Raw genomic sequence first — 23,719 nt, forward strand, 5'->3', positions numbered from 1 at the left:
TTTTTACGCTCAATACTGTGTTTCAGGTACGAGAAGGATCGCTCCAGCTTCCTGTCCTGCTTGGAGAGGAGTGAGTCAGTCTCTAAATCCGAAAACCCTTTTCTACCTGCTGATAAAACCAAGCTGCACAGCGAGCTACAGGACCTGCAGGTACACTAAACCATGCCTTCTCAGCCGTCCCTGTATCCATATTCTCAGTGTTTATGAAACAATATGTTATACGTATCCTGGGCTCAGTCTCACTGCCGTTAACAATAAGAATTGAACATGCAGAGAATGTGACACATGTATGTTTAACATTCACACGTTCAAACAGCGCAGCATACATGACGGCTGCTGGGGAACGTGGGTTACCGAGAGCTTCTTCTTGTTCTGCAGGGCATCCAGTCTGAGTTGTTGTCCCTGGAGCCCCTCCACGCTGGCCTGGTGTCTCTGGGGGCGTCCCTCTACCCCTCCGCTCCCGACGAGAGAGGGGAGGAGCTCAGACAGGACCTGGAGCAGCTGCAGGCGAGGTGGAGAGCTCAGAAGGAAGTGATCCCTCGCAGGTCAGACCCCTGTTCTCTACTCTGAGAATGTTGGAGAAATAGTCTGCTCCTATCTCGTGGAGACCTTGTATCCTTGGCACTAGGTGCTGAAATACAGTTAGAATCTTTCTCCGCTCCCTGGTTGTCTGGTGCACTTACCATATACGCTATTTAAATGCTTTGATAAAACTGTCTGCTAAATCATTTCAAAAGGAAATGAAAAATGAAATGAAAAAATCTCCAGTTCTGTGCCGACTCTGAACCCAACTGTCATGTGTTGGCCTCCAGGATTAGTCGTCTTGAGAGCCACCTCTCCCAGGTGGAGGTGTTGGATCAGGACCTGGTGTCGTTCTCCCAGTGCAGTGAGAACCTCCTCTCGTCTCTGCACTCTGCCTCCCAGGTCAACACCGCTGCCCTGCAGCCTGCTGTCAACCAAGTGAAGGTACGTAGGAGTCTGGTGTTGACCAAGTGAAGGTACGTAGGAGTCTGGTGTTGACAGTTCACTGTGAGGGAGCTACTGTGGAATTGGATGTAACATTTTAAGATTTAATAAGTGTTATATTCATTTTGTTTTTTATTTTCTTAATAATAATAGATAACAATAGCAATTGTATTCCTGTGTGTAATTGTATTCTTTTATTTAGAATATTACTATATTTGTGGTTAAAAGGTTTACAAAAGAGGGGAGTACATTAATGCTTATTGAACTCAAATGCTTTAGTCTACTATTTAGTTAAACAGGAAAGGGAAGCTAAGAGAATTAAACTCGGTCACAGGGTCAGCATTTAAGTAGTAAAATTGATTTTAATTGTAAAAAGAACTCAGGGCCCTACTCAGGCATTATATATCATATCATATACTGTCTCATTTGATATGATGTAAGTTGAGGGTTGAAGAAAACTGCAGTAACATCCACTATCCCCAACCCTAACCATCCACGCCTCCCGTGTGTTCCTTGAAAGGTGGAGCTGGCGGCGCTGCAGCAGCAGAGCAGTGCGGCCCTGCAGCAGCAGACGGAGGGTCTGTGTGTCTCCTGCGACCCCAGCGACGCCCAGCTCCTCCGGGGCCGGCTGGACACCTCCCTGCAGCCCCACCAGGAGGCCCTGCAGCTGGCCCTGCTGCGCCTCGACTGCCTGGAGAAGCTGGAGGCCTTCCTGCAGACCCGGGGAGCCGCCACAGGGGTCCTGGGGGGCCTGAGGCACACGGTGGAGGGTGCAGGGAGCTGGGACCGTGGCCGGGTGGAGGAACTGCAGAGGGAGCTGGCCGCCGTCATCCCGGAAATTAGCAGCCTGGAGACCTTGGCCGTGGGGCTGGACAGCGGCCTGTGTAAGGCCCACCTCCACCTGAGTGCGGAGGAGGGGGCCCGGACGTCGTGTCGAGCGCTGGCCGACTCGGTTGGCGTGGAGCTGGACGCGGTGAGGAGCCTACTGGGGAGCCGGCAGAGCGAGGCGGAGGCCCTGGGGGTGCTGTGGACCTCCTTCAGGCAGCGCAAGGAGCAGCTACTGAAGGCTGTGGAGGACATCGAGGAGAAGGCCGACCACCAGGGACTCAAGGAGCCCAGCACGGCCGCTCTGCAGCAGAGGTGAGCTCTGGCTCTATTGCTCTGTCTCCCAGACGCTAGGACAGGAATAGACTTCTCACTTTTTTTTCCAGTGTGTAGTGGGTGGATGGGTTTGTCTGTGTGCTTGCAAATGTATGTGTGTGAGCGTGTAAGTCCATGCTTGAATCTATGTGTGAGCTTATGTATGTGTGTGGATGGGTTTGTGCATGTGTCAATAGGTTTGTGTGTGTGTGTGCATACTTGCTTGTATGTGTTGTGGTATCATGAGAGGCTGGACCACTAAGCGGGCTGTAGGGCAGTGCGTCACAACCAGACAGAGCAGGCAAAAGTGCGTCCAAACAAAGAAACCGGTTTATTCACCAACAAAAAAAAGTATTTCAGGAAGCAAACATAAGTTATTTTAAAGCAAACATAGGCTTCATAAAGTTGCTCCTCATTTGGATCCTACCAACGGTATACGCAAGATCACAGTTCCTCTGGCATTGAACTCTGTTTGTGCCAGGTACGCTCTTCCCTGCTTGGTGTATGGGTCCACTCTTTTGTACTCTCTCTCTCCCACACCTGAGGTCCCACTTCAGAGGGCTGAGGCATTTGCACTTGTCTGCGTGGTGCATTCTGGGAGACGTAGTTCTCCCGTAAGCCATCTTGTGGCATGGTAGCCACTCCTGGAGAGAAACATAACTCCCCTCTACCACACGTCCTCTCGTGATGCCACAGTGTGTGAGTGTGTAAGTGTGTGTGGGTGTTACCTTGTATGTGTGTGTGTATGGGATTGTGCATCTGCATGTGTGTGTGTGAGTGAACACAATTACAACCCAGTGACTCCCTCCCTCCCCCCTGTCATGGAAAAATTCTAGTGGCACTGTGTAAATTTGAATAGTCAAGAGATGGCGGTTACAATAAATTTATTTTGCTTGTACAAATCATGAATTAACAAAGTACTTTGTGATCAGTCATAACGAAGGAGGTGCTAGCCACAGGTCGTTCGCCAGAGTGATACAGAACAACCCTAAAACCCTGCCTTATATAAACTTTAGATCAAATGATTCCTCTGAACTCTGTGATTGGTCAGCACTGCTCAGTGACAGTTTGACTTCATATCAAGTTCCCACAGTTCTTTAATGTGGCCTCTCTCCCCAAACCAGTAGATAGTAAAACCACAGGAGTTCACCAGTCAAATGGTCAACTGTTCTTTGTGTGGGCAACTTCAAACAAGTATTTGATTAACCCCACCCAATGCAACAGGAAGGGTCAGAGCAGCTTTATCAGTTAAACTGCTCCCTCAGATCACAATAACAATACAGTTGAATTCACATTGTCTCCAGACCAGCTGTCTCCTCCTCCCCAGGTGTCATAAACTGCAAATGGCATCTCTACCAAATGGAGTTGACTCTTCTGAATCAACTTTAGACTTCCGTTAAAACACATTCCTCATATATGAAACACACACATTATAACTGTATTCCAAAATTTCCACGACACCCCCCTCAGGCTGCGCTTCTTCAGCCAGCTGGAGGATGAGCTCCAGTCCCATCAGCACGAGGAGAGGTGGCTGAGGGACAAGGGCGAGCAGCTGGCCCAGAGAGACGCAGAGCTGGCTGGGGAGGTGCTCCGGGAGATCAGCCTCCTGCAGACCACCTGGGGGGACACCAAGAGACTCATCACCGACAGGTAAGCTCACCCAACTGGGATGTTGTGACAATGGTAGGAAGATTGTAAGACAGTTGTACAGGACAGTTGTCCTCCCAAAGTTTCCTCTCCGAGTTATTCCTTGTCTTCTGTGAGGATTTAAGTGCAGTTGTTAGGGCGAATGTGAAGCCCTCTGTGACATTGCTTGTAAAAAGGGCTACACAAATAAGATTTGATTTCATGCAGTTGTCTTGAAATTAGATAGCTCCTGAAAGCTGTATAGAGACAGGGTTTAGAGAGAGCGACTCAGCATGGTTGGTGTTCTCCAGACAGGAGCAGTGTGGCGTGCTGGTGGAGCTGATGAGAGAGTATCACAGCCTAAAGACCTCCATAAACAGTACCCTGGACAGTGCCGAGGCCATGTCCGAGATCAGCTCCGTCCTACAGGACCACGAGGAAACCAAGAGATCTCTCTCCAAGGTCAGAATCCACATCTTAGTTCTATCACAACATATACTAATGCTGTCCTGTCTTTAACTACCTTAGAGACGAGAGATGATTCTTTTCAAAATGGCTGCTCTTCTTCCCCACGTTTTCCTCACCCTTTCCTGTCCAGCATGAAGCAGCAAAGATGGAGATGACCGTCCGACAGCGAGAGCTGGACCAGTTCTCCAGTAAAGGCAAACAGCTGCTCAGTGACTTGAAAAAGATTCCAGACTGTGAAGTCCCGCAGATGAAGAAGGACATGGAGAGCCTGGTGGACCACTGGCTCGATGTGAGTGAGGATTGGCTAATACAGGGAGGGAGGACTTGTGGAAACGGCAGGGAGAAAAAGATGAGAAGAGAGGAGAGGGGAGGGGATGAAGGGAAGGTGAGGGGGGGGGAAAGCGGAGGGGAGAAGATGAGATGAAAGGTAAGGTGAGGGGAGGAGAGGCGAGAATATCAGATGAAAGGGAAGGTGAGGGGAGGAGATGAAGGGAAGGGGGTGGAGATGAGATGAAGGGAAGGTGAAGGGAATAAATGAAGGGAAGGTGAGGGGAGAGAGGAGATGAAGGGAAGTTGAGGGGAGAGAGGAGATGAAGGGAAGGTGAGGGGAGAGAGGAGATGAAGGGAAGGTGAGGGGGGGAGAGGGAAGGGGAGAAGATGAGATGAAAGGTAAGGTGAGGGGATAAAGGGAAGGTGAGGGGGGAGAGGAGATGAAGGGAAGGGGGGGAGAGGGGAGGGGAGAAGATGAAATGAAGGGAAGGTGAGGGGAGGAGAAGAGAGGGGAGAAGATGAGATGAAAGGACAGGTGAGGGGAGGAGATAAAGGGAAGGTGAGAGGAGATGAAGGGAAGGGGGGAGAGGAGAGGGGAGGGGAGAAGATGAGATGACGGGAAGGTGAGGGGGGAGAGGAGATGAAGGGAAGGTGAGGGGGGGGGGGAGAGGGGAGGGGAGAAGATAAGATGAAAGGGAAGGTGAGGGGGGAGAGGAGAGGGGAAGGGAGAAGATGAGATGAAGGGAGGGTGAGGGGAGGAGATGAAGGGAAGGTGAGGGGGGGAGAGGTGAGGAGCGGGTATCTGATACTGTATCTTAAATCTAATCTTCTCTGCAGGTATCTGAGAGGCTTGATGACAACATAGAGAGTCTGAGCCAGAGCCTGGCCGTGTGGGACGACGTGCGGAAGATCAGCGAGGAGATCGATGTCTGGACCAACAGCTCAGTGTTGGAGCTGAGTGAGAGCCTCAACAACTTGAACGACAGCCAGAAGATGTCCGCCAGGCTGGCAGCACTACAGGTAAGAGAGACCAGGTGACTTCAATGAGAAACAGGAAGACTCAGGTCAAGCAAAAAAAAACATTTAAATTCTTGGGTGTACCTGATTTGAATCACCCCACGGTAAAGATGTTACAGGGGTGGCAGTGGTGGACCCAAGTGCACAACACAAACTCAGGAAACAATGAGGTATGGTCCAGTGGGGTATTCCAGGTAGCGGGTTTAGTGAACATTTTGAGTTGTTTAACCCTGAAAAGAGGCATAATCCGAGTTTTCCGTTCCAGAAAGAGAGGTAACGAAAACTTTTGGTCAGTGCAGAGGCGGTTCTAGTGATTCGGGTGCCCTAGGCAGAGACTGATTGAGGCCCCTAAATAATGTATTTCTTTACCTTCTGACCTGGTCAATGTCAAATTGTCTTCAGGAATAGCTGCAGCTGCTAAGCTATTCACATTAGTAGTACTGTACTAGCCGCAGCCGCTAAACTACCATATTTCTTTGAATAAACGCTGCAGAGTTTATTAAATAACGTTAATTTTTGGTGCGTTTTTGGCCTATTCTAAAATGGCCGCGGGGCAGTTACACGATAGTAAACAAAAGCTGCAAGACACCCAATGCAACTGCCACGAGACACTTGCATACCACTATCAACAGCACAGTAACTGTCATGTGCCAGTGGAAACACTGTCACGTACCACTGGCAGCGGTGGCACGTACCACTAGCCACTGTCACATACCACTAGCCACTGTCACGTACCACTCGCTCCACTGGCACGGACCCCTAGCCACTAGGTGCGCTCGACTTGGACTGACTTCATGCAGCGCCGCAGCCGGCTGCAGGCGGCTGACTTGAAAAAGTGAATTCTGGTTACTTTTTGTCCAACTTGAGACGGCGCCGAGGCTAGGTCACTGTGACGTAGCCATCAAAGTACCGTGAGATCGATTCGAGAACTGCCGACTGTGTAGCCGAGCGCATTTTCTCAAGAGCAACAGGGGTTCTGTAGGTCCTGCCACCTCCATGTTACTGCACGTAAAAAAAAAAAATTCTCTCATTTTAGGTCATTATTATCGCGCTGGTGTTTGTTAAAATGCTATTTTTTCTAATAAGTTAGTTCTTAATGAGTTATTTGACGATAGAAAAGGGGTTAGTTTGTGCTTGCAATTGGGTTGGGCAAGTGTTGATCGGGACCTCAATATCACAGCTTCATCACCCAATCACTACTGTGCAGACTCTGGCTCCAAATGACATCACCAAAACAAGATGGCAGCAGCCGTATAAACCCGGGATATTTTGGCTTCATTTTCATACAGTGGGAGGAATCAGAGTTGTTGCCCCTCGGTTCCAACTATGACACAAATCACGGACACTTTGCTTACATTCAAATTGTATTTGATGAAGTTTGCTCAGTTGAATACTGTCAAACACTCTTAACCCCTGTAGTTTCATTAGTCCAGCAGCTTCTTGAGTGTCAGTCGGACCAGTCCCAGACCCTTCTGTTGGTCTGTTTTTCCTCCCAGGTGGAGACTGGAGAGAAGCAGCAACAGATGCAGGACCTTCAGGGGAAGGTGTCAGACCTGCAGCGTCTGGGTGGTACTCAGGAAGTCCCTGTCAAGCTCCAGGTACCCTAACTCTAACCCCACAACACACTTCATGACAGAAGATTTGATTTAATGTTTTTAGTTTTGGTTTGATTTCCAATTCCAGTTCAATCTGATTGGTCTTGGTCAATTCCAGTGAAATCCATGAACCTTGCATTCAAATCCTTTGATTGAGTCTGTTTGTTTGCATGTTGGCACTGAGCATGTGCATGTTTCCCATCAGGTTCTGGAGGCGGACCTGAGGAAGAAGATCAGCCATGTGCAGAAGCTGCATGAGCAGGCCGGGGGAAACCTTAGGGACTTCAGCTCCCAGAGGAAGCAGCTGGAGGACTTCATTTCCCAGATGTCCTCTTGGCTGAAGAGCATGGAGGAGTCCCTGGTGTCCTCGCCGGGCAGAACAGACCCAGAGGACATCTGCAGAGTGAGGGTGAGATTAGTTCAATGATCCCAAAGGAAATTCATGAACAAAGATCAACATTCACAAAGGGATTTGGACACCAGTAATGGATTTGGTGTGTTTAACATGGTTCTGTATTTACGGGTGGTGTGTTTAACATGGTTGGTGTATACGGGTGGTGTGCGGCCCTCAGGACCTCCAGAAGGAGCTGCAGAACCAGCAGGGCTCCATCGACTCCACCCGGGAGAGCCTCAACACCCTCTGCAGGAAGTACCCGTCTGAAGAGCTAGCTGGGCTGGGCTCCGCCCTCACCGACCTCATCAAGAGCTACGAGGCGGTGAACCAGCTGTCTGCCAGGACCCTGGGCTCCCTACAACACGTCCTGCAGCACCACTTCAACGGTGGGCAGATATGGGTGAAGGAGGTGGGGAGGGGGTTGCTGTAAGGATGCAGGGCTGGGTTATTGTGTTTGCTCCATTTGGTGATGGCGTCCAATGAATTGGGTCTATTTGAATACAGAATAAAAGTAGTTAAAGTTATACTTTTCTCAATTTGAATGATATGAGAGTGCCAAAGTAATTTTAGTTTATTTTAACAGAATAGAACTGTTGAAATTGTTCATTGATTTGCAATCCCAGAATTTATCCCTGGAATTTTATCTCCATAGTGTGATTGTGTAGAAACTGTTGTTTCTCTCAGTTGAAAGATGGTGCTATAGTCCCAATGTTATTTCTCTATTTTTCTTCATGTTGAAATATGGAATGTGTTGATGGTAGTACTGAAGATGAGTGACTTCTGCCCCGCTTCTCTGTAGAACTGGTGCAGGAGTTCCACCGCTGGCTGTCCGAGCAGAGAGAGATAGTGAAGGAGTGCTCCGACCGCTCAGGAGACATCCACACTGTGGAGCGCAAGCTGCAGAAGCTAAAGGTACATTCCACCACCCGCGCACCGCTCAAATCCAGTCTACAGCCACAGTCATCGCTGGTTCTGACCCCTGCAGACAGTCTGCACAGCCCATCTTACCATACATTTCCCTTCCCATCCTCCACCAGGGGGCACTGGAGCGCGTGGAGGAGGGCGAGGTTCGCCTCACTCAGGTGTGTGAGGAAGGAGAGAAGCTCCTGCTCCACCTCCCCAAAGCCAGTGCGGCCCAGGTCCAGCTGCATCTCTCCTCCATCCAGCAGGACTGGGACGGCTTTGTGGAGCAGTGCCGCCTCAATCAGCAGATTCTGGAGGAGAGCGCCACCCAGATTAACGGGTGAGATTGAGACTCACAGCCCTGGCAGGACCATGCAGATGGCTTGGGATGTTTGAGGTTGATGAGGTCATGGTTGATGTTGACGTGGGATGTTTAGTATGTCCTAACGTCCATTGATCTTTGAGATCTTGGAGACCAGGGCATGTTCCTCTATCAAGGCCCCTGTGGGTGACATAGGAGCATCACCAACACTGTGGTGTGTGTTGTCGTCACTTTGGTGCATGTGTGTGTATGTGTCTGCCCTGTGGTGGGTTTATCAACACCATGGTGTGTGTGTGTGTCAGGTTTGAGAGCCGTCTGAAGAGGTTAAAGTGGTGGCTGGGGCGGACGGAGCAGCGGTTGACCGCAGAGCTGCCGGAGGGGAAGCACAGCGGGCCGGAGAGAGCCAGACTGGAGAGGGTGGACGAGGACCTGCAGGAGGTGCTCAGAGAGAGGTCTGGATCTCAGTTCTGAAGCTCCTGTGTGCTGTTATCTGCATTAGGATAGGTTTTTCGTGCCAAATCTTTCAATCTAAACCTGTGGTCCTGCATATTCATATCTGCCATAGGATCGATGGCTTTTAGCCATCATTTTATAAATATTATCCATTGAATGGAGATCATTTCATCATATCAGTTTAATATACACTATCTGGTGTAATAAAATTGTTTTACTGGTCAAAAAGATTGGTGGACTCATTAGCAAACATAAACCTAGAATTTTTAAATTTAGTTATTGGTTATTTGTTAAATGGTTACTAGCTCATTTTTAATCACCATGTCTTCATACATCCAACCCTCTCTTACCAAACCCTACGTCCACACATCTCTCCCGGCCAGGGACTGCTTCGAGCGCCTGTGCCAGGAGGCGCAGCTCCTGAACGAGGGTGGGCGCGGCGACGGCAGCGAGATGCGGGTGGCGGCCCAGCTGCAGTCCCAACACCAGGACTTGCTGCGGCGCGTCCGGGAAAGGCTACGTGGCGCCCAGCTCACCCTGCAGGAGCAGCAGGCCTTCCAGGAGACCCTGCTGGCCACCTGGGCCTGGCTCAATGCCGCCAAGGACAGGCTGGCCTCGCTTAACAGCACGCTGGGGAACAAGGAGACGTTGGAGAAAAGGCTGGGCCTGGTGCAGGTCCGTTTACTGAAGGGTTGGGAGTGTGGTTGAGTTTGGGCTTGTCTTGAGATTTTTGCTTCTTCTGTTGTCTTACTCAAGTGATTGTTTCATCCTCTGCTCCTCTGCGCATGTCTTCCTTCCTTTCTTCCTTCTTTACTTATTTCCCTACTCATACTTCCCTTCCTCCCTCCTATGAACAGGACATCCTGCTGATGAAGGGCGAGGGCGAGGTGAAGCTGAACATGACCGTGGGGAAGGGCGAGCAGGTGCTGAAGCACCACAGCGAGGAGCGCCAGCAGGCCATTCGCTCCCAGCTGCAGAGCCTGAAAGATGCCTGGGCCAACATGCTCATGACCTCCATGAGCTGTCATAGGTAGGCCCGGCCAAATCCACCCTGTAGCACAGCTCCATCAGAGCTGCAGACCTGAAGCGGGAATTGAGTGGGGACTCAATAGGGGATATAAGACCCCCACTTAGGGATGTGTGGGGGGCTCACAGACGGCTTGTGTGTTCTCTGCTGGTGCCAGTGGACACACCGGGGGGCCTCAGTCTTAGTGGGTTTGCCACACTGTGTGTTTACCCATGTTTACCTGTGTGTATACTTGTGTGTTTACCCATGTTTACCTGTGTTTACTCATGTTTCACTGTGTGTATACCTGTGTGTTTACCTGTGTTTTACACATATTTACCTGTGTGTGAACTGGTGTGTTTACCTGTTGTCCCCTCAGCCGTCTGGAGTGGACGGTGACCCAGTGGAGCAGCTTCCTGGACAGCAGAAACCAGCTGCAGCAGTGGATGGAGACAGTGGAGCAGGATGTGGGCGTGGCCCTGGCCCAGCAGCCGGGGCTGAAGGAGAAGGCTTGTCTCCTGGAGCGCCTCAGGGCCGTGCTGGCCGATGTGGACGCCCATGGCGCCACGCTGGCCAGGTTGATGGAGAAGGCAGTGGAGCTTCACGAGAAGACCGACGACCCGGTCTTCGGACCGGAGTCGAGGGCGGAGCTGAGCGCGCACTTTGTAGACATCACAGCCGTCGTCAAGGTAGGCCGCGGAAAACCAGGGGACTGTCATTACGGCATTTTGTGTGTTTGGAAGTGTGGCTGTGTTCAAGGCTGAGTTTCCCATGATTGATTCTGAGATTGTGTCCCATGATCCTTTGCTCCCAAGGCTAAGGTCCAGGCCATGGAGGACATTGTGTCAGAGCATGAGGAGTATCAGGAAGCTGTGAGGGACTTCAATGATTGGCTGACCTCCGCAAAGGAGGAGCTTCAGCGCTGGTCTGACCTATCAGGAGACTCGGCCTCCATACAGAGGAAGCTCTCCAAAGTCCGGGTGAGGATGCGTACATAAAATCCCAACAATCCATCACTCCCACTGTGATGTTGAACGGGATATCATAACTCTCCAAAGACACAAACCTCTGCTTTGATGTAATGATAACAGATTCCTGTGTGACTTCCTCTGTGTCAGGAGCTGATTGAGTCTCGCGAGTGCGGCCGAGAAAGGCTGAGCCGGGTGCAGCGGGCCGGAGCGGCAGCCAGGGACCACACAGGCGCCGGGGGCTTCGAGGCCGTGGAGCGGGAGGAGTCAGCGCTACTGTCGTCCTGGGAGCAGTGGGAGCGCGGGGCGCTGCAGACGCGAGGCGCCCTGGAGACAGCACTCTCTCAGATCGCCACCTCGGAGCAGGAATTCAGCAGCCTGACTGCCCGGCTGGAGAAGGACCTGGGGGAGTTTGGCGGCCAGCTGAAGCAGCACCGCCTCAGGCTGGCCCAGGCCGAGGTGAAGAGCAGCCCGGAGGAGGCCGTGGAGGGTTGGCAGATTGCTAAGGTGAGGACCAGAACCCTGCACCTGCAGAGCACAGGAGATGGAACAGAACAGCAGATTTACATCTGGAATGATTCAAATGTACATTTGGCAAACGCTCTTATCTGGAAACGGCTGGAAGTGGCCAGTCGTCATGTATCCATTTTAGCAGACACGGATGTGGCTAGAAATGGCCTATGAGGATTGTTGAATTCTCCCACCCATTCTGAGGATTAGTACCAAAGCAACCACAAGATCGGTCCTTTTCCTCTCTGTTGAATTATCCAGGACACTCTGGACGGGCTGGTGAAAGCAGAGCCCATGTCAGACAGCCTGAAGACCCAGCTGAACGACCTGTGCCGGTTCTCCAGAGACCTGGGCACTCAGTCAGAGAGGGTGTCCTCCCTCATCAAGGAATACAACAGGTGAGTGAGCTTCACGAAGCACCAGACACTCAAACCAGAGCCTGTTTAAGGAGAGCTTTGCCACTCCCTATTAAACCCCATTGTACCGAATTTGGCTGCAGTTCCACCAGAGTTCCACTGGGGGTGATCGCGAGCGAGTGCATGTTGAATGGGAGTCTATGGAGATAAACGGCTAAATTTGTCTCTTTCGCCTGATTGTCGTTGAGAAATCTCAGATTCTTTCACTTTTCCATGTTGATAAGAGCATTAAAATGAGAAAAAATAATGGGACAAAAAGAAATCAAGGAACATTTAGAATAGATAAAAATGTGCGATTAATTGCGATTAATCGCGAGTTAACAATGACAATAATGCGATTAATCGCAATTAAATATTTTAATCGTTTGACAGCACTAGTTGATTGTAATAAAAACTGTACATTTATAGACCTTTGGAAGAAGTCACACCAACCTTAATCCCCTAAGACCAAAAATGTGTTAGTCCTTAGGTAGGAAGCATCACATACAGGCGAGACATATTATTATCTTCATAACCTCCTTGTAGCTTTGGTAATATTTAGAAAGGTATTTCATACCAATAAAGCCTTTTCTGAACTGAACTAATAAGTGAGATTGTTGAGTTCCCAAAGCTGATGTCCTAGTCTAGGCTTTGTTGCTGTCTTGAAGGTGCCTTGCTTGAACATTTTGCTTGATATTCAACCCCCCCACCCCACCCTTCCTCTGCTGTGGCTCAGTCTGAGCCTCCAGGCCTCCAGGCAGTGCCAGAGCAAAGAGAAGGTTCTAGACCAGAGGTTCCGCTCCGCCTACCGAGACTTTCAGCAGTGGCTGGTCAACGCCAAGATTAACACGGCCAAGTCCTTTGACGTGCCACAGAACCTGAGCGAGGCCTCCTCCAGCCTGCAGAAGATCCAGGTATGCCACAGAGAGACAGAGAGAGATCCATTGGCTGTTTCACCACAGATAGACACAGAAAGCTCATCCAAAGCCCCTGTCTGTTGAGAAATGGACGGTTCCCCACAGTGAGTCTTCATCTCTTGGTTCCTCTGCAGGAGTTTGTGAGTGACAGGGAGCAGGGCCAGTCTAAACTCAACTCGGTGGTGGTCAGCGGTGAGCTGGTCAACAGTGTTGCAGTGAAAGACAGGGTGGAGGCTGTTCTCTCTAAAATAAGCAGTGCCAGAGAGGACTGGAAGACTCTCATGTCTAACCTTCACCAAAGAGAGACAGCTTTGCAGGTAAGATATCTGGACATGTCTTTATTCTCTGTCTATTTTATTATCTGGATATTTTATTAGATGTGACTAGTCAATTATCAGATACAATGTCTATTTGATCAAATATTATTCAGTTTGCGATGAAATGCGTGTGGAAAATCACGCTGGACTTTTTTGCTTCTAGAACCTTCAGTCTCAGATGAAGGACTTTGAGGCGAGCGCCGAGCCTCTCCAGGATTGGCTGAACGACACGGAGGCCAGCGTGCAGGAGAGCAGCGCCCGTCTCCATGACCTCACCGCCAAGAAGCAGGAGCTTTGCAAGCTGCAGGTACAGTTCCCCTTAGGGTAGAGAGAGACTGCTAAAAGCCATCCACATCACCACCAGCCCCACCAGCACTGCCGAGAGGAAGCCCATTTCAGTCTCAGGAAACGACGGTCTCTCATCCAGCTTGCAGTGCCGTGTCAGCGCTCGTCTCAACAGCTAACCGCTAATGTGCCGCCATCTTGTCCTGCTCATCTTTAAGGCTGTTAATGTTTCTGTTCATTTAATATGAAATAACAATAACAATTTTAGGTTCTGTTAGGGTCTTTCAAACGCTCGCATTAAAACTCCCTGTCTGCAGTGTCCATAAATCTATTTTTTATGTGTCAGGATCCTGAATGCTGTTTCATGACCCTAACATTGACAGGGTCCCTTCCCTCCCTCCTCCTCTTTCTCTCAGTCCCTCCCTCTTTCTCTCCCTCCCTCCCTCTTTCCCTCCCTCCCTCCATCCTTCCCTTTGTCCCCCCTCCCTCCCTCCCTCGCTCCCTCCCTTCCTCTGTTCCTTTCTCTCTCCCTCCCTCCCTCTCTCCCTTTCACCACGCTGTCTTCCTAACCCCTGTGGTCTAACCGTCTGACGTTAACCGTCCCGTCTCCTTCTGGGTCTCTGTGTGTGTGTTTGTGTGTGCTTGCATGCATCTGTGCTAACCTGCTTGTGCTCTTCCAGTCTGCGCTAGAGGAGTTAGCCTCTCAGGAGGTTCAGCTGAGCAGGCTGAGAGAGAAGGCTCAGCGCCTGTGGGACGAGCACGCCGCCGGGAAAGGCTTTGTGCACCGTGTCTCCCAGCTGTCTGCTCAGTACCTAGCTTTAACCAACCTGACCAAGGTAACGTCTGCCTGCCTGCCCGCCTCTGTATGGCCCCTGGGCTGGGAGAGGAGGGCTCTGGCACTTGACTATGTCTGTGTGGAGAAAGCCTTTGCTTTACGTTGTGTAATGTTAATGAACATGCCAATTCGATCGTGCCTATTTTGTAGGTGTGGTGAAAGTTGTGAGTTGTAACCTAACATGGTTTCTTGTTTACTAATTATTAGCGTGATAGCTTTTCATGTGTTCACATGACTATGACTGGTCTTACATTTCTCCATAGTGGTTCTATTGTAGCTTTGTAGCATTAGCATGTGTGGGCGCCTGGGTGAGGTGTTCCTGGCAGCATGTGTGGGCACCTGGGTGAGGTGTTCCTGGCAGCATGTGTGGGCACCTGGGTGAGGTGTTCCTGGCAGCATGTGTGGGCACCTGGGTGAGGTGTTCCTGGCTTGAGACGAGTGAACGCATGCAGGGAGAATGTGCAGCGCTGACTGCGAATCTGGCTTGTGTGGTTCCTCAGGAGAAGGCCTCCCGCATCGACCGCATCGTCACTGAGCACCAGCTCTTCTCCCAGGGGCTGAAGGAGCTGCAGAACTGGGTGGCAGATACAAGTCACATGCTGCAGACCTACTGCACCCCCACCGCTGACAAGAATGTTCTGGACAGCAGGATGATCAAGCTGGAGGTACGGGACACAGACGACAATCGGCCGGGACGTTGTTTTATGCTTAAATATGATTTTTGATGCATATTGTGACCACAGTGGATGTGCAGTCATGCTTTTAGACTCTCTTGTTGTTAGTTTTGACATAAGAGACACATTTCCAATGCATGGACTGACTGGTCCCTAACTGAAACAGAGATACAGTTATACTGTACTGTAATAGTAACAGGGTTTTAGTACCGTGAACCAGACTGACCATCTTCTGTCTGGGCCCCCACCAGGCCTTGTTGACAGCACGCCAGGAGAAGGAGATTCAGCTGAAAATGCTGGCCACCAGGGGGGAGTCTGTGCAGAGGAACACCTCAGCTGAGGGGGTCCCTGTGGTCCGGAAACACATCCAGGACCTGAAGGACTCATGGGATGGCCTGCTGTCTGCCTCCATCCAGTGCAAGAGGTCTGGATCCTTTCTGTCCTCTTTAAATCAATTGCTCGGAACCACTCTGAGAAGTGCAGTGTTATCACAATACAGGAATTCAATGTAGAAATCCAATGATATCTAGTAGAACACCAGTAATTGTGCTTGCTCTCAGCAAGGCACCCTATTGTTATCTCACATATATTTATGTTCCCACCCTACCTAGGCCTGCAGGGTTTTTATCTGCATTGAAAAGGTTTAGGCGGCTTGCCTTTCTCACCCCTCCTTGGCCTTCTAGGAGAAATTGCGCGAAATAATAAATAATAAATTGTCCATGCATTTATTGATGCAATTCGGTATTCCCACCAGCCCGTTAGACTATTGTTTTGTTACACGCAATAGCAATCCTGTTACTGTTACTACTGTAGCTACCAGCCAGTTAGCTAAATTCCATCGGCTTCAGCTTTAGACCAATAGGAGCTGATAGCTACAGAAAGCGAGCCAGTCATGTTTCCTTCTCGCTAAACAAACTTGTCTTGATTACTAGACACCAGATTAATTGGAAATGCATCAAACCATATTTCCAGCAAACTTGTTATATTGGCCAGTAAAATGTGTAAAAATACACTTCAAGCATATTTACTTTTTGGAGGGGCATATTTTAAGTTGACCGGTAGTAGCCTACTGTTTGAGCTGCAATCCAACTAAGATTCTGCTATAGTGACAATGTGGTTTGTGTCAAAGAGGTTTCTTTTATTGATGAAATGCCATATGATGCCTACAAATATTAGTAGAAAGGGAAAACTTAATAGGAAGTTTAGGTCTTCCTATGTCAACTTCCATGTCTTCCAGACATGGAAGTTTAGGCCTTGTTTAGGACAATTTTTACACAAGATTGCCCAATGTCTTATTCATAGGCGTTACAGATTAAGCAGCCATGCAATATTACAGTTACTGGAAGAAATCAAAGATTACATTGAATCTCCGACTCAGTGTTCACGTTCCATTCCAGCAGTTGTTAAACTCCTCGCTACATTACAAATATTGGCATCAGGATCATTTCAAACAGTCATCACTGTTTTGACTTTGGTGGCTGATCCATGATAGAAAGAGAGAAGGCCCATTCAATTGCACGTTTAAATGCTCGCAATGTACGGTATAGTGGGCGGAGAAAGGCGCTGATTACCTGATGACCTGCAGGTTTAGTAAATACGACATAAACTGTATAAAGTGTCACAGCGTGTGCAATCTGCGGGTTGGCCATGGCGCTAATAACGCTACGTTTGTGAATGTACATACATGAGGCCCTCAGTATTTTGAAGTGGAAATAAGCAGCAACAAATGGATGTTTGCTTTTTAATCTATGAAATCTTCATAATGTACAGACATAGTTGTAAAAATACAAAAGTAAAAAAACTACACCCATAGAGGCTTGTTTTTCTCCAAATATTTGGACATTTGATATTATTTAAAAGAATAGGTTTGGAGGTGATAGAAAATAGGTGAAACTGCCCCTGCTGCAGCGGCCTCAAGCACTATCACAATTTCCCCACCAATGGTACCCTCTCTAGTTCCAAGTAGAACTCCTGTAATTGAAAGAAAAACTCCAGTGCTCCCAGCCATTCCAAGTGATGATGACTGTGTGGACTGATGTGCTGTCCATCTCCCCACAGCCAGCTGGAGGGTGCCCTCTCCCAATGGACCAGCTACCAGGAGGACGTGCGCCAGTTCGTGACCTGGGTGGAGCGGGTGGAGGAGAGTCTCAACCCGACAGACAAACAGTGTCCAGAGATGAGGGACAAAACTGCCAACCTGGGCAAAGCCAAGGTATCAGATACATGCTGCAAGACAGCACACATGCCCGACTGAGCGATACTGAATGTATCTGGCCAGGTTTAGATCCAAGTTAACTTAAGTTAATGATGCAGTATTGACAGAGTATTTCAAAGTAGATTTCCTTTTACATTTGTATGGTGCATGGGCTCTTGGTCATCCACCAACACAATAATATGGCCACGTTTGAAGCCTAAACAGCCTGTCGTTGAAGTGAACCCAGTGTTGTTGTGGTGTTAACTCAGCTGCTGCACGAGGAGGTGTTGAGCCACAGCAGCCTGCTGGATACCATCACGGCTAAGAGTGCCAGCATGGCGGAGCACTACGTGGCCCAGCTGGAGCTGCAGGACCTGCAGGAGCGCTACAACACCGTCAGACGCAGAGCCAAGGTACGCAGGCTGCAGAGCAGCAGCACATAGCAGCAGGAAAACTATTTTTTTTATTATTATTATTATTTAGCTTTTATCCAAACCGACAGACTGTACATTGGGGATTTGAACCTGCAACCTTTTGATCTGCGATTAATTGCTATACATATAGTCCCAGGTGCTTCCCAGGTGCTTCCCAGGTGCTTCCCAGGTGCTTCCCAGGTGCTTAACAGCCTAGGTGCTTCCCAGGTGCTTCCCAGGTGCTTCCCAGGTGCTTAACAGCCTAGGTGCTTCCCAGGTGCTTAACAGCCTAGGTGCTTCCCAGGTGCTTCCCAGGTGCTTAACAGCCTAGGTGCTTCCCAGGTGCTTCCCAGGTGCTTCCCAGGTGCTTAACAGCCTAGGTGCTTCCCAGGTGCTTAACAGCCTAGGTGCTTCCCAGGTGCTTAACAGCCTAGGTGCTTCCCAGCTGCTTCCCAGGTGCTTCCCAGGTGCTTCCCAGGTGCTTCCCAGGTGCTTCCCAGGTGCTTAACAGCCTAGGTGCTTCCCAGGTGCTTCCCAGGTGCTTAATAGCCTAGGTCCTTCCCAGGTGCTTCACAGGTGCTTCCCAGGTGCTTAATAGCCTAGGTCCTTCCCAGGTGCTTCCCAGGTGCTTAACAGCCTAGGTGCTTCCCAGGTGCTTCCCAGGTATATAGGTATATAGTTATGTGTAGTTATAGTTTATATATATGTTTATATGTAGGCTATACTTACTCCATCCTATAGATAAGGTGCACAGGCAACCTGAAACTGAAATTATGTATCTCCAACATAGTCATAGCTAGCGTGTTTGTTCCTCCAGAGTGCGGTGGGAAAGGCAGAGCAGCTGGTTCAGGCTCACCAGGAGTACCAGAGGGGGCTGCAAGCATTTGAGCAGTGGCTGGAGCAGGAGCAGGAGAAGCTGGGCTGCTACACCCAGCTGGAGGGGGAGTTGGAGACTCTGGAGGAGACTCTTCAGAAGCTACAGGTCCCAACATATAGCATCTCTTTGTGTTCACTTACAGAAACAAAATTATGAAGGAACTATAAAGGAAAATTGCCCTTTTTTTACCTTTTTAACTGATAATAGGAAATACAAATATATATTTAAAAAAAAATCTGCTTTCACATACAGGAATTAGGGATAATTTACACTTTCTACCCTTTTGTTGAAGTGAAAATACTCCATAAAAAATAGTAACATTTGAAATAATGTTAACTCAGGTATCCAGTGATCCTTATTTCCTATGCGTGGAGCTCCAAACATTGAAAGGTTACCTAATTCCATTCCTAGGAGTTGCAGAGACACTGCACAGAGGGCCAGGCCCTACTCAACAGCCTGGTGGTGAGCCGAGACCACGTTGTCCTCTGGGGGGCCCCCCAGATCGAGGACCGGGCCCTGGAGACCCTGCAGCAGGACTGGAGGATGTACCAGGGCCGCCTGGGAGACACCAGGGCCCAGCTCAACAGCGCCCTGGCCAAGCTCAGGCAGATGGAGCAGAAGTTCCAGCGCCTAGACAGCTGGCTCAAGGGCATGGAGACCAAGGGCCAGCTGCGCAGCCATCGCAGGTCTGACCGGGAGACCAAAGAGGCTCAGCTGCAGCTGATTAAGGTCAGCAGGGGGTCAGGAGACTCTGGGGGGGGTCACAGCTAGTCTCTGTGTTCTTGTTGTTGTGCTGTAGTTACTGCTTCTGTGATATTGAGATCTTGCTTTCTCTTGTCCCTCTCTCTAGCTTTGTCCTTGCTCTTTCTCTCACTTCTTTTTTCTCTCTGTTAATGTATATATCTCTCTCTCTCTCTCTGTCTCTCTCTCTCCCTCTCTTTCTATCATTCTACCTCTCCCTCTCTTTATCCCTCTCTCTCACTTCTCTCTTTTTTCTCTGTTAATGTCAATGCCTGACTCTATCTCTGTCTCCCCCTCCTCCCCCCTCTCTGCAGGGCTGGCAGGAGGAGGTGCAGGTGTACCAAGAGGAGATGGAGGGGCTGGGTGTGCTGGCTCGCCAGGTTCTGGATGAGACCCACATGAGCAGCCGCGTCAGCACCCGGGCCACCCAGCTCACCGCCCGCTACCACGCCCTGCTGCTGCACCTCCTGGTAGGGCCCACACACACAACCTGACACACACACAAACACTACCTGACACACACTGCTACACACACCCCCATACACTGATACACACACACACACACACATACACACACTGACACTGTGACATGGGGCTCTGTTACTGGCCAAGCTAGCATATAGAAACCCACATCTACACGTCTATGAGCAACAAACCGATCTAACCGAAGCAAACCTAACACTCAACAGCACACACAACCTCTGACACACACACCCTCTGACACGCATGCACACACATCTGCCAGTTGATATGAGCGGCCCTCTCCTCTCTTTCCTGACATGTTTCCCTCCTGTGTCCTGGTCTGTGTTGTAGGACACCATCAAACAGCTGCAGGAGGAGGTGTCCTGCATAGAGGAGGCCCACAGTGGCTTCAGCACCTTCTCTGACTGGCTGAGCACCGCGCAGAACAGCTTCAAAGCTGTGGCTGTCAGCATCGATACGGTGGACCGTGTTGCCATGGAGAGGAAGATGAAGAAACTGGAGGTACTTAAGTTAACGGACCATCTAAAACACCAAACATCATAAAACTGCTCCAAAAAAACCTCCTCAGCTCTTCTCAGTGTATAACAGCAGCCTGACTACCGTGTTCCTATCCCGTCTGTTTCTCAGGCCCTCCAGGCAGACATGGAGCAGGGCCACAGCTTCCTGAAGACCATGAGGGAGAAGACAGAACGAGCCCTGGCCTTCCTAGAGGAACCCGAGGCCCAGAAGCTGAAAGAGGAGGTGGACGCGCGCCTCTCCCAGCTGGAGGGTCTGACGGCCGCCCTGCGCACCGAGCACAGCGCTCTGGAGAAATGCATCGCTCTCTCCAGAGACTTCCTGGACAAGTACAAGACCCAGGCCCAGTGGCTGGCAGAGACCAAGGCTCTGCTGGGCTGCTCCGTTGAGCCCAAGGCAGAGCTTTACCAGAAGAAAGCTCAGCTAGCCAAATACAGGGTAGCTCAATGGGTCATAATAATACAGTTTTATTTCATGTAAACTGAAAATACTTTACACAAAACAAAGGAAATACTTAAAAAGCTGTCGATTATTGTTGAATGTCACTTGTGTAGAATACAGGGTGGCTCACAAAGGTACTCATTTCATAAACATTTGAATGGTGTCGTCATCTAGACTATCCAGCAGACTGTGCAGTCTCACGAGTCAGCGGTGAGGTCTGTGGTGGAGAAGGGAGAGGTTCTGCTGGAGACAGTCCACGATCCTACCATCAGCGACAACCTCAGCCGGCTGCAGACAGACTATCAAGACATCTGCACTGCAGCCAAGGTAGGTCTTACCACGGACCATGTTTTTGAATTTGGTTCGAATTCCAAAATTATAGTCTTGCTACGTCAGGTACATTCGGCTGCATAGGCAGGTAAAAAATACACATTTTATAGCAAAGCAGATTGTATTAATATTGCCCTTTTTTATTCATGTAAGCATGTCATAGAGGGCTTCACATACGCCCCAAAAACTGCACCTAAACCAACCTAAATATTGGTTTATATATTATCCGTGGTGGTCTCTACTCACTGAAGGCCTGTGGTCGTATTAGCCTACCTGACTGTTGTATCTGGATGGAGAGAGGTTGGAGATGGGGGGGTTGTTGTCGTGGGCTAGGCTCTAAGGAGGAGGTGGGGTGGTGTTTGGTTGCAGGGCCAGGTACAGAGCATGCAGGAGTGGCTGAAGGAGCACGAGAGCTACAACAGCGATCTGCAGGAGGTGGAGAAGTGGCTCCTACAGATGTCCAGCCGCCTGGTCACCTCTGACTCCATGCAGACCAGCAGTATGGAGATGGCCACCCAGCAGCTAGCCAGGCACAAGGTGACCGCTACCACCTGGGCTCACAATGGGACAATGACAATGAATTAAATTAATCGTTTGGCTGTTGCTTGGTGTGCCATGGTCCCATTTTTAACCTGTTTTGAGACTGCTTTGTTTCTGGGTATTTGCAGGCCATAATGGAGGAGATCGCCGGCTTTGAGGAGCGCCTGACAAGTCTGAAAGGCAAAGGTGAAGACCTGGTGGCCAGCGGCTCTGACCAAGTGCAGGCTAAGATCAGTCAGCAGGTCCAGGCCCACCTGCAGGGCACTAGAGACAGTTACTCTGCCATCTGCAGCACCGCCCAACGCGTAAGTCGACATGTAATGTGAATATAATAAATATATATAAAAAAAGGATTCATGTGGGGATTTGAACACACAGCCTCATCATGTGTAGTCAAACACTCTAACACTGCACTAGACATATCCTCAGACACCATTATCTACCTGAGCACAGTCTTGAGCTCTTCTCTAACTTGCCTTGGCTGCGGTGTTGCGTGTGCGTGCTCCCTCAGGTGTACCAGAGCCTGGACAGGGAGCTGCAGAAGCATGTCAGTCACCAGGACACCCTACAGCAGTGTCAGGTCTGGCTCTCCACGGTGCACGAGGAGCTCCGGTTGCACGACCAGGCCCCCTCCGGCCTGCAGGAGGCGCTCAAGCAGGTACTGCGTAGCGCTGACCCATCTCCATAGACGGACATTGGAATCAAGTGACATAATAATAATTTTGTCTCCATGACAATGAAGTGTGTTGTGGGCATAGATATATATAAACACTAGATGTCTCGTCCGCGTTGCCGGACAACGGAGTCGAACGTCCGCACATGGCGGCCATCTTGCTACAGTAAACTCGCTCACCCACAACATTGTGTTGATGCTACATGTACTTTTTAAATGACCATAACTTGCTCAATTTTCAACCGATTTTGAAACGGTTTGGTTTGTTATCAACGTCAGAGATGTCGGTATGCCACTGCATACTTATGAATAATTATCGGTTGAAAATTGAGCAAGTTATGGTCATTTTAAAAGTACATGTAGATTCAACACAATGTTATGGGTAAGCGAGTTGACTGTAGCAAGATGGCCACCATGTGCGGACGTTCTAGACTCCGCCGTAAGACATCTAGTGTTTATATATATATCTATGGTTGTGGGTGTCTGTGCTCTGGAAATTCCAGCATTCCTGTTTCCATGGCGAAAACAAACACTCCATCTCTAACTTTGTCATTTCTGAGAAAACTGGGCTGTTGTTGACTTGAACTTACAACCATGTTTTTTATATTGCTGTGATATTAAATGATTTAGTATACAGTTATTCACTTAAAAAAGGACAAGGTTAAAGATTTTACTTTAAGACCAGTTTTATGTGGTGCCTGATTGTTGAATCGTTCCTGGTGTCTGCTCAGGTGAAGCACTATCGCGCTCTCCAGGAGCAGGCCAGTACCTACCTGGACCTGGTGTGTACTGTCTGCGATCTGGCTGATGATGCTGTGAGAGTCACCGCCACAGACGTCCAGCAGGTCAAACTCACGGTGAGGGGCCCTGACCTTTCCATGACCTTTCAGTGACCTTTCTGACCCCCAGCGTCCTTTCTATCCAACACCCTTGAGCTAAAGTAATCCCTTATAAGAACCCTGGACCTTCTACCGTGTGTGCTGTTGCAGATCGAGGAGAGGATGTCGAGCTCCCAGGAGCTGTCGGAGGGCTGGAGGGAGATCAAGGAGCAGAAGCAGGAGCTAACGGCTCTCTTCCAGGATGTGGAGCAGCAGCTAGTCACACTCTCCAGGCGACCTGCCGAGCTGGAGACCAAGATAGCCCACAACATGCTCACTCAGGCCAAGGTAGGTCGCCCCACTGCTACCACACTCTTCAGTAACTCTTCAGATCCAGGCGCTTGTAGTAAGAGTTAGACCTAGTTAATAGGTAGTGAGGTCCTATTAAGTCAGTCTTATTACCCACTCTATTTCCACACCTCCTTCTTCTACACCTCCAGTTGTCTACATCTTCACCACTTTCTTCATCTTCTATGTAATCTCACAGCTTTGCGTGATTGTCCGGATGGGCTGCATTTCTGCTGATGCTGCTACTCATTTCAGCATGCTGACTCCTAATATAGATAATTACA

The 23,719-nt window shown here is 49.6% G+C and overlaps 1 protein-coding gene across 4 annotated transcripts in view; it reads left to right on the top strand.

Moving 5' to 3' along the window:
- Window positions 1-23,719, top strand: part of syne1b (spectrin repeat containing, nuclear envelope 1b) — a 91,626-nt gene that overhangs the window by 24,742 nt on the left and 43,165 nt on the right. For 3 of the 4 annotated variants that reach the window (XM_062469363.1, XM_062469361.1, XM_062469362.1), the window contains 39 exons: window positions 27-150; window positions 379-545; window positions 813-966; window positions 1,487-2,106; window positions 3,577-3,756; window positions 4,044-4,194; window positions 4,331-4,489; window positions 5,308-5,490; window positions 6,984-7,085; window positions 7,288-7,491; window positions 7,655-7,862; window positions 8,276-8,388; window positions 8,514-8,719; window positions 9,004-9,153; window positions 9,538-9,829; window positions 10,012-10,184; window positions 10,540-10,849; window positions 10,976-11,140; window positions 11,279-11,635; window positions 11,900-12,036; window positions 12,770-12,947; window positions 13,085-13,267; window positions 13,431-13,574; window positions 14,233-14,388; window positions 14,888-15,052; window positions 15,313-15,485; window positions 17,120-17,273; window positions 17,525-17,668; window positions 18,486-18,650; window positions 18,957-19,274; window positions 19,601-19,756; window positions 20,100-20,270; window positions 20,397-20,723; window positions 20,901-21,053; window positions 21,426-21,593; window positions 21,725-21,901; window positions 22,108-22,254; window positions 23,001-23,126; window positions 23,259-23,435. In XM_062469363.1, coding sequence (XP_062325347.1) covers window positions 27-150; window positions 379-545; window positions 813-966; window positions 1,487-2,106; window positions 3,577-3,756; window positions 4,044-4,194; window positions 4,331-4,489; window positions 5,308-5,490; window positions 6,984-7,085; window positions 7,288-7,491; window positions 7,655-7,862; window positions 8,276-8,388; window positions 8,514-8,719; window positions 9,004-9,153; window positions 9,538-9,829; window positions 10,012-10,184; window positions 10,540-10,849; window positions 10,976-11,140; window positions 11,279-11,635; window positions 11,900-12,036; window positions 12,770-12,947; window positions 13,085-13,267; window positions 13,431-13,574; window positions 14,233-14,388; window positions 14,888-15,052; window positions 15,313-15,485; window positions 17,120-17,273; window positions 17,525-17,668; window positions 18,486-18,650; window positions 18,957-19,274; window positions 19,601-19,756; window positions 20,100-20,270; window positions 20,397-20,723; window positions 20,901-21,053; window positions 21,426-21,593; window positions 21,725-21,901; window positions 22,108-22,254; window positions 23,001-23,126; window positions 23,259-23,435 — 7,537 coding nt within the window. The remainder of the gene's footprint in view (window positions 1-26; window positions 151-378; window positions 546-812; window positions 967-1,486; window positions 2,107-3,576; window positions 3,757-4,043; window positions 4,195-4,330; window positions 4,490-5,307; window positions 5,491-6,983; window positions 7,086-7,287; window positions 7,492-7,654; window positions 7,863-8,275; window positions 8,389-8,513; window positions 8,720-9,003; window positions 9,154-9,537; window positions 9,830-10,011; window positions 10,185-10,539; window positions 10,850-10,975; window positions 11,141-11,278; window positions 11,636-11,899; window positions 12,037-12,769; window positions 12,948-13,084; window positions 13,268-13,430; window positions 13,575-14,232; window positions 14,389-14,887; window positions 15,053-15,312; window positions 15,486-17,119; window positions 17,274-17,524; window positions 17,669-18,485; window positions 18,651-18,956; window positions 19,275-19,600; window positions 19,757-20,099; window positions 20,271-20,396; window positions 20,724-20,900; window positions 21,054-21,425; window positions 21,594-21,724; window positions 21,902-22,107; window positions 22,255-23,000; window positions 23,127-23,258; window positions 23,436-23,719) is intronic. The other variant, XM_062469360.1, reaches the window with a different exon arrangement.

This window comes from Osmerus eperlanus, chromosome 9 (assembly GCF_963692335.1).
Source record: "Osmerus eperlanus chromosome 9, fOsmEpe2.1, whole genome shotgun sequence".
In the NCBI taxonomy this organism is placed as follows: domain Eukaryota; kingdom Metazoa; phylum Chordata; class Actinopteri; order Osmeriformes; family Osmeridae; genus Osmerus; species Osmerus eperlanus.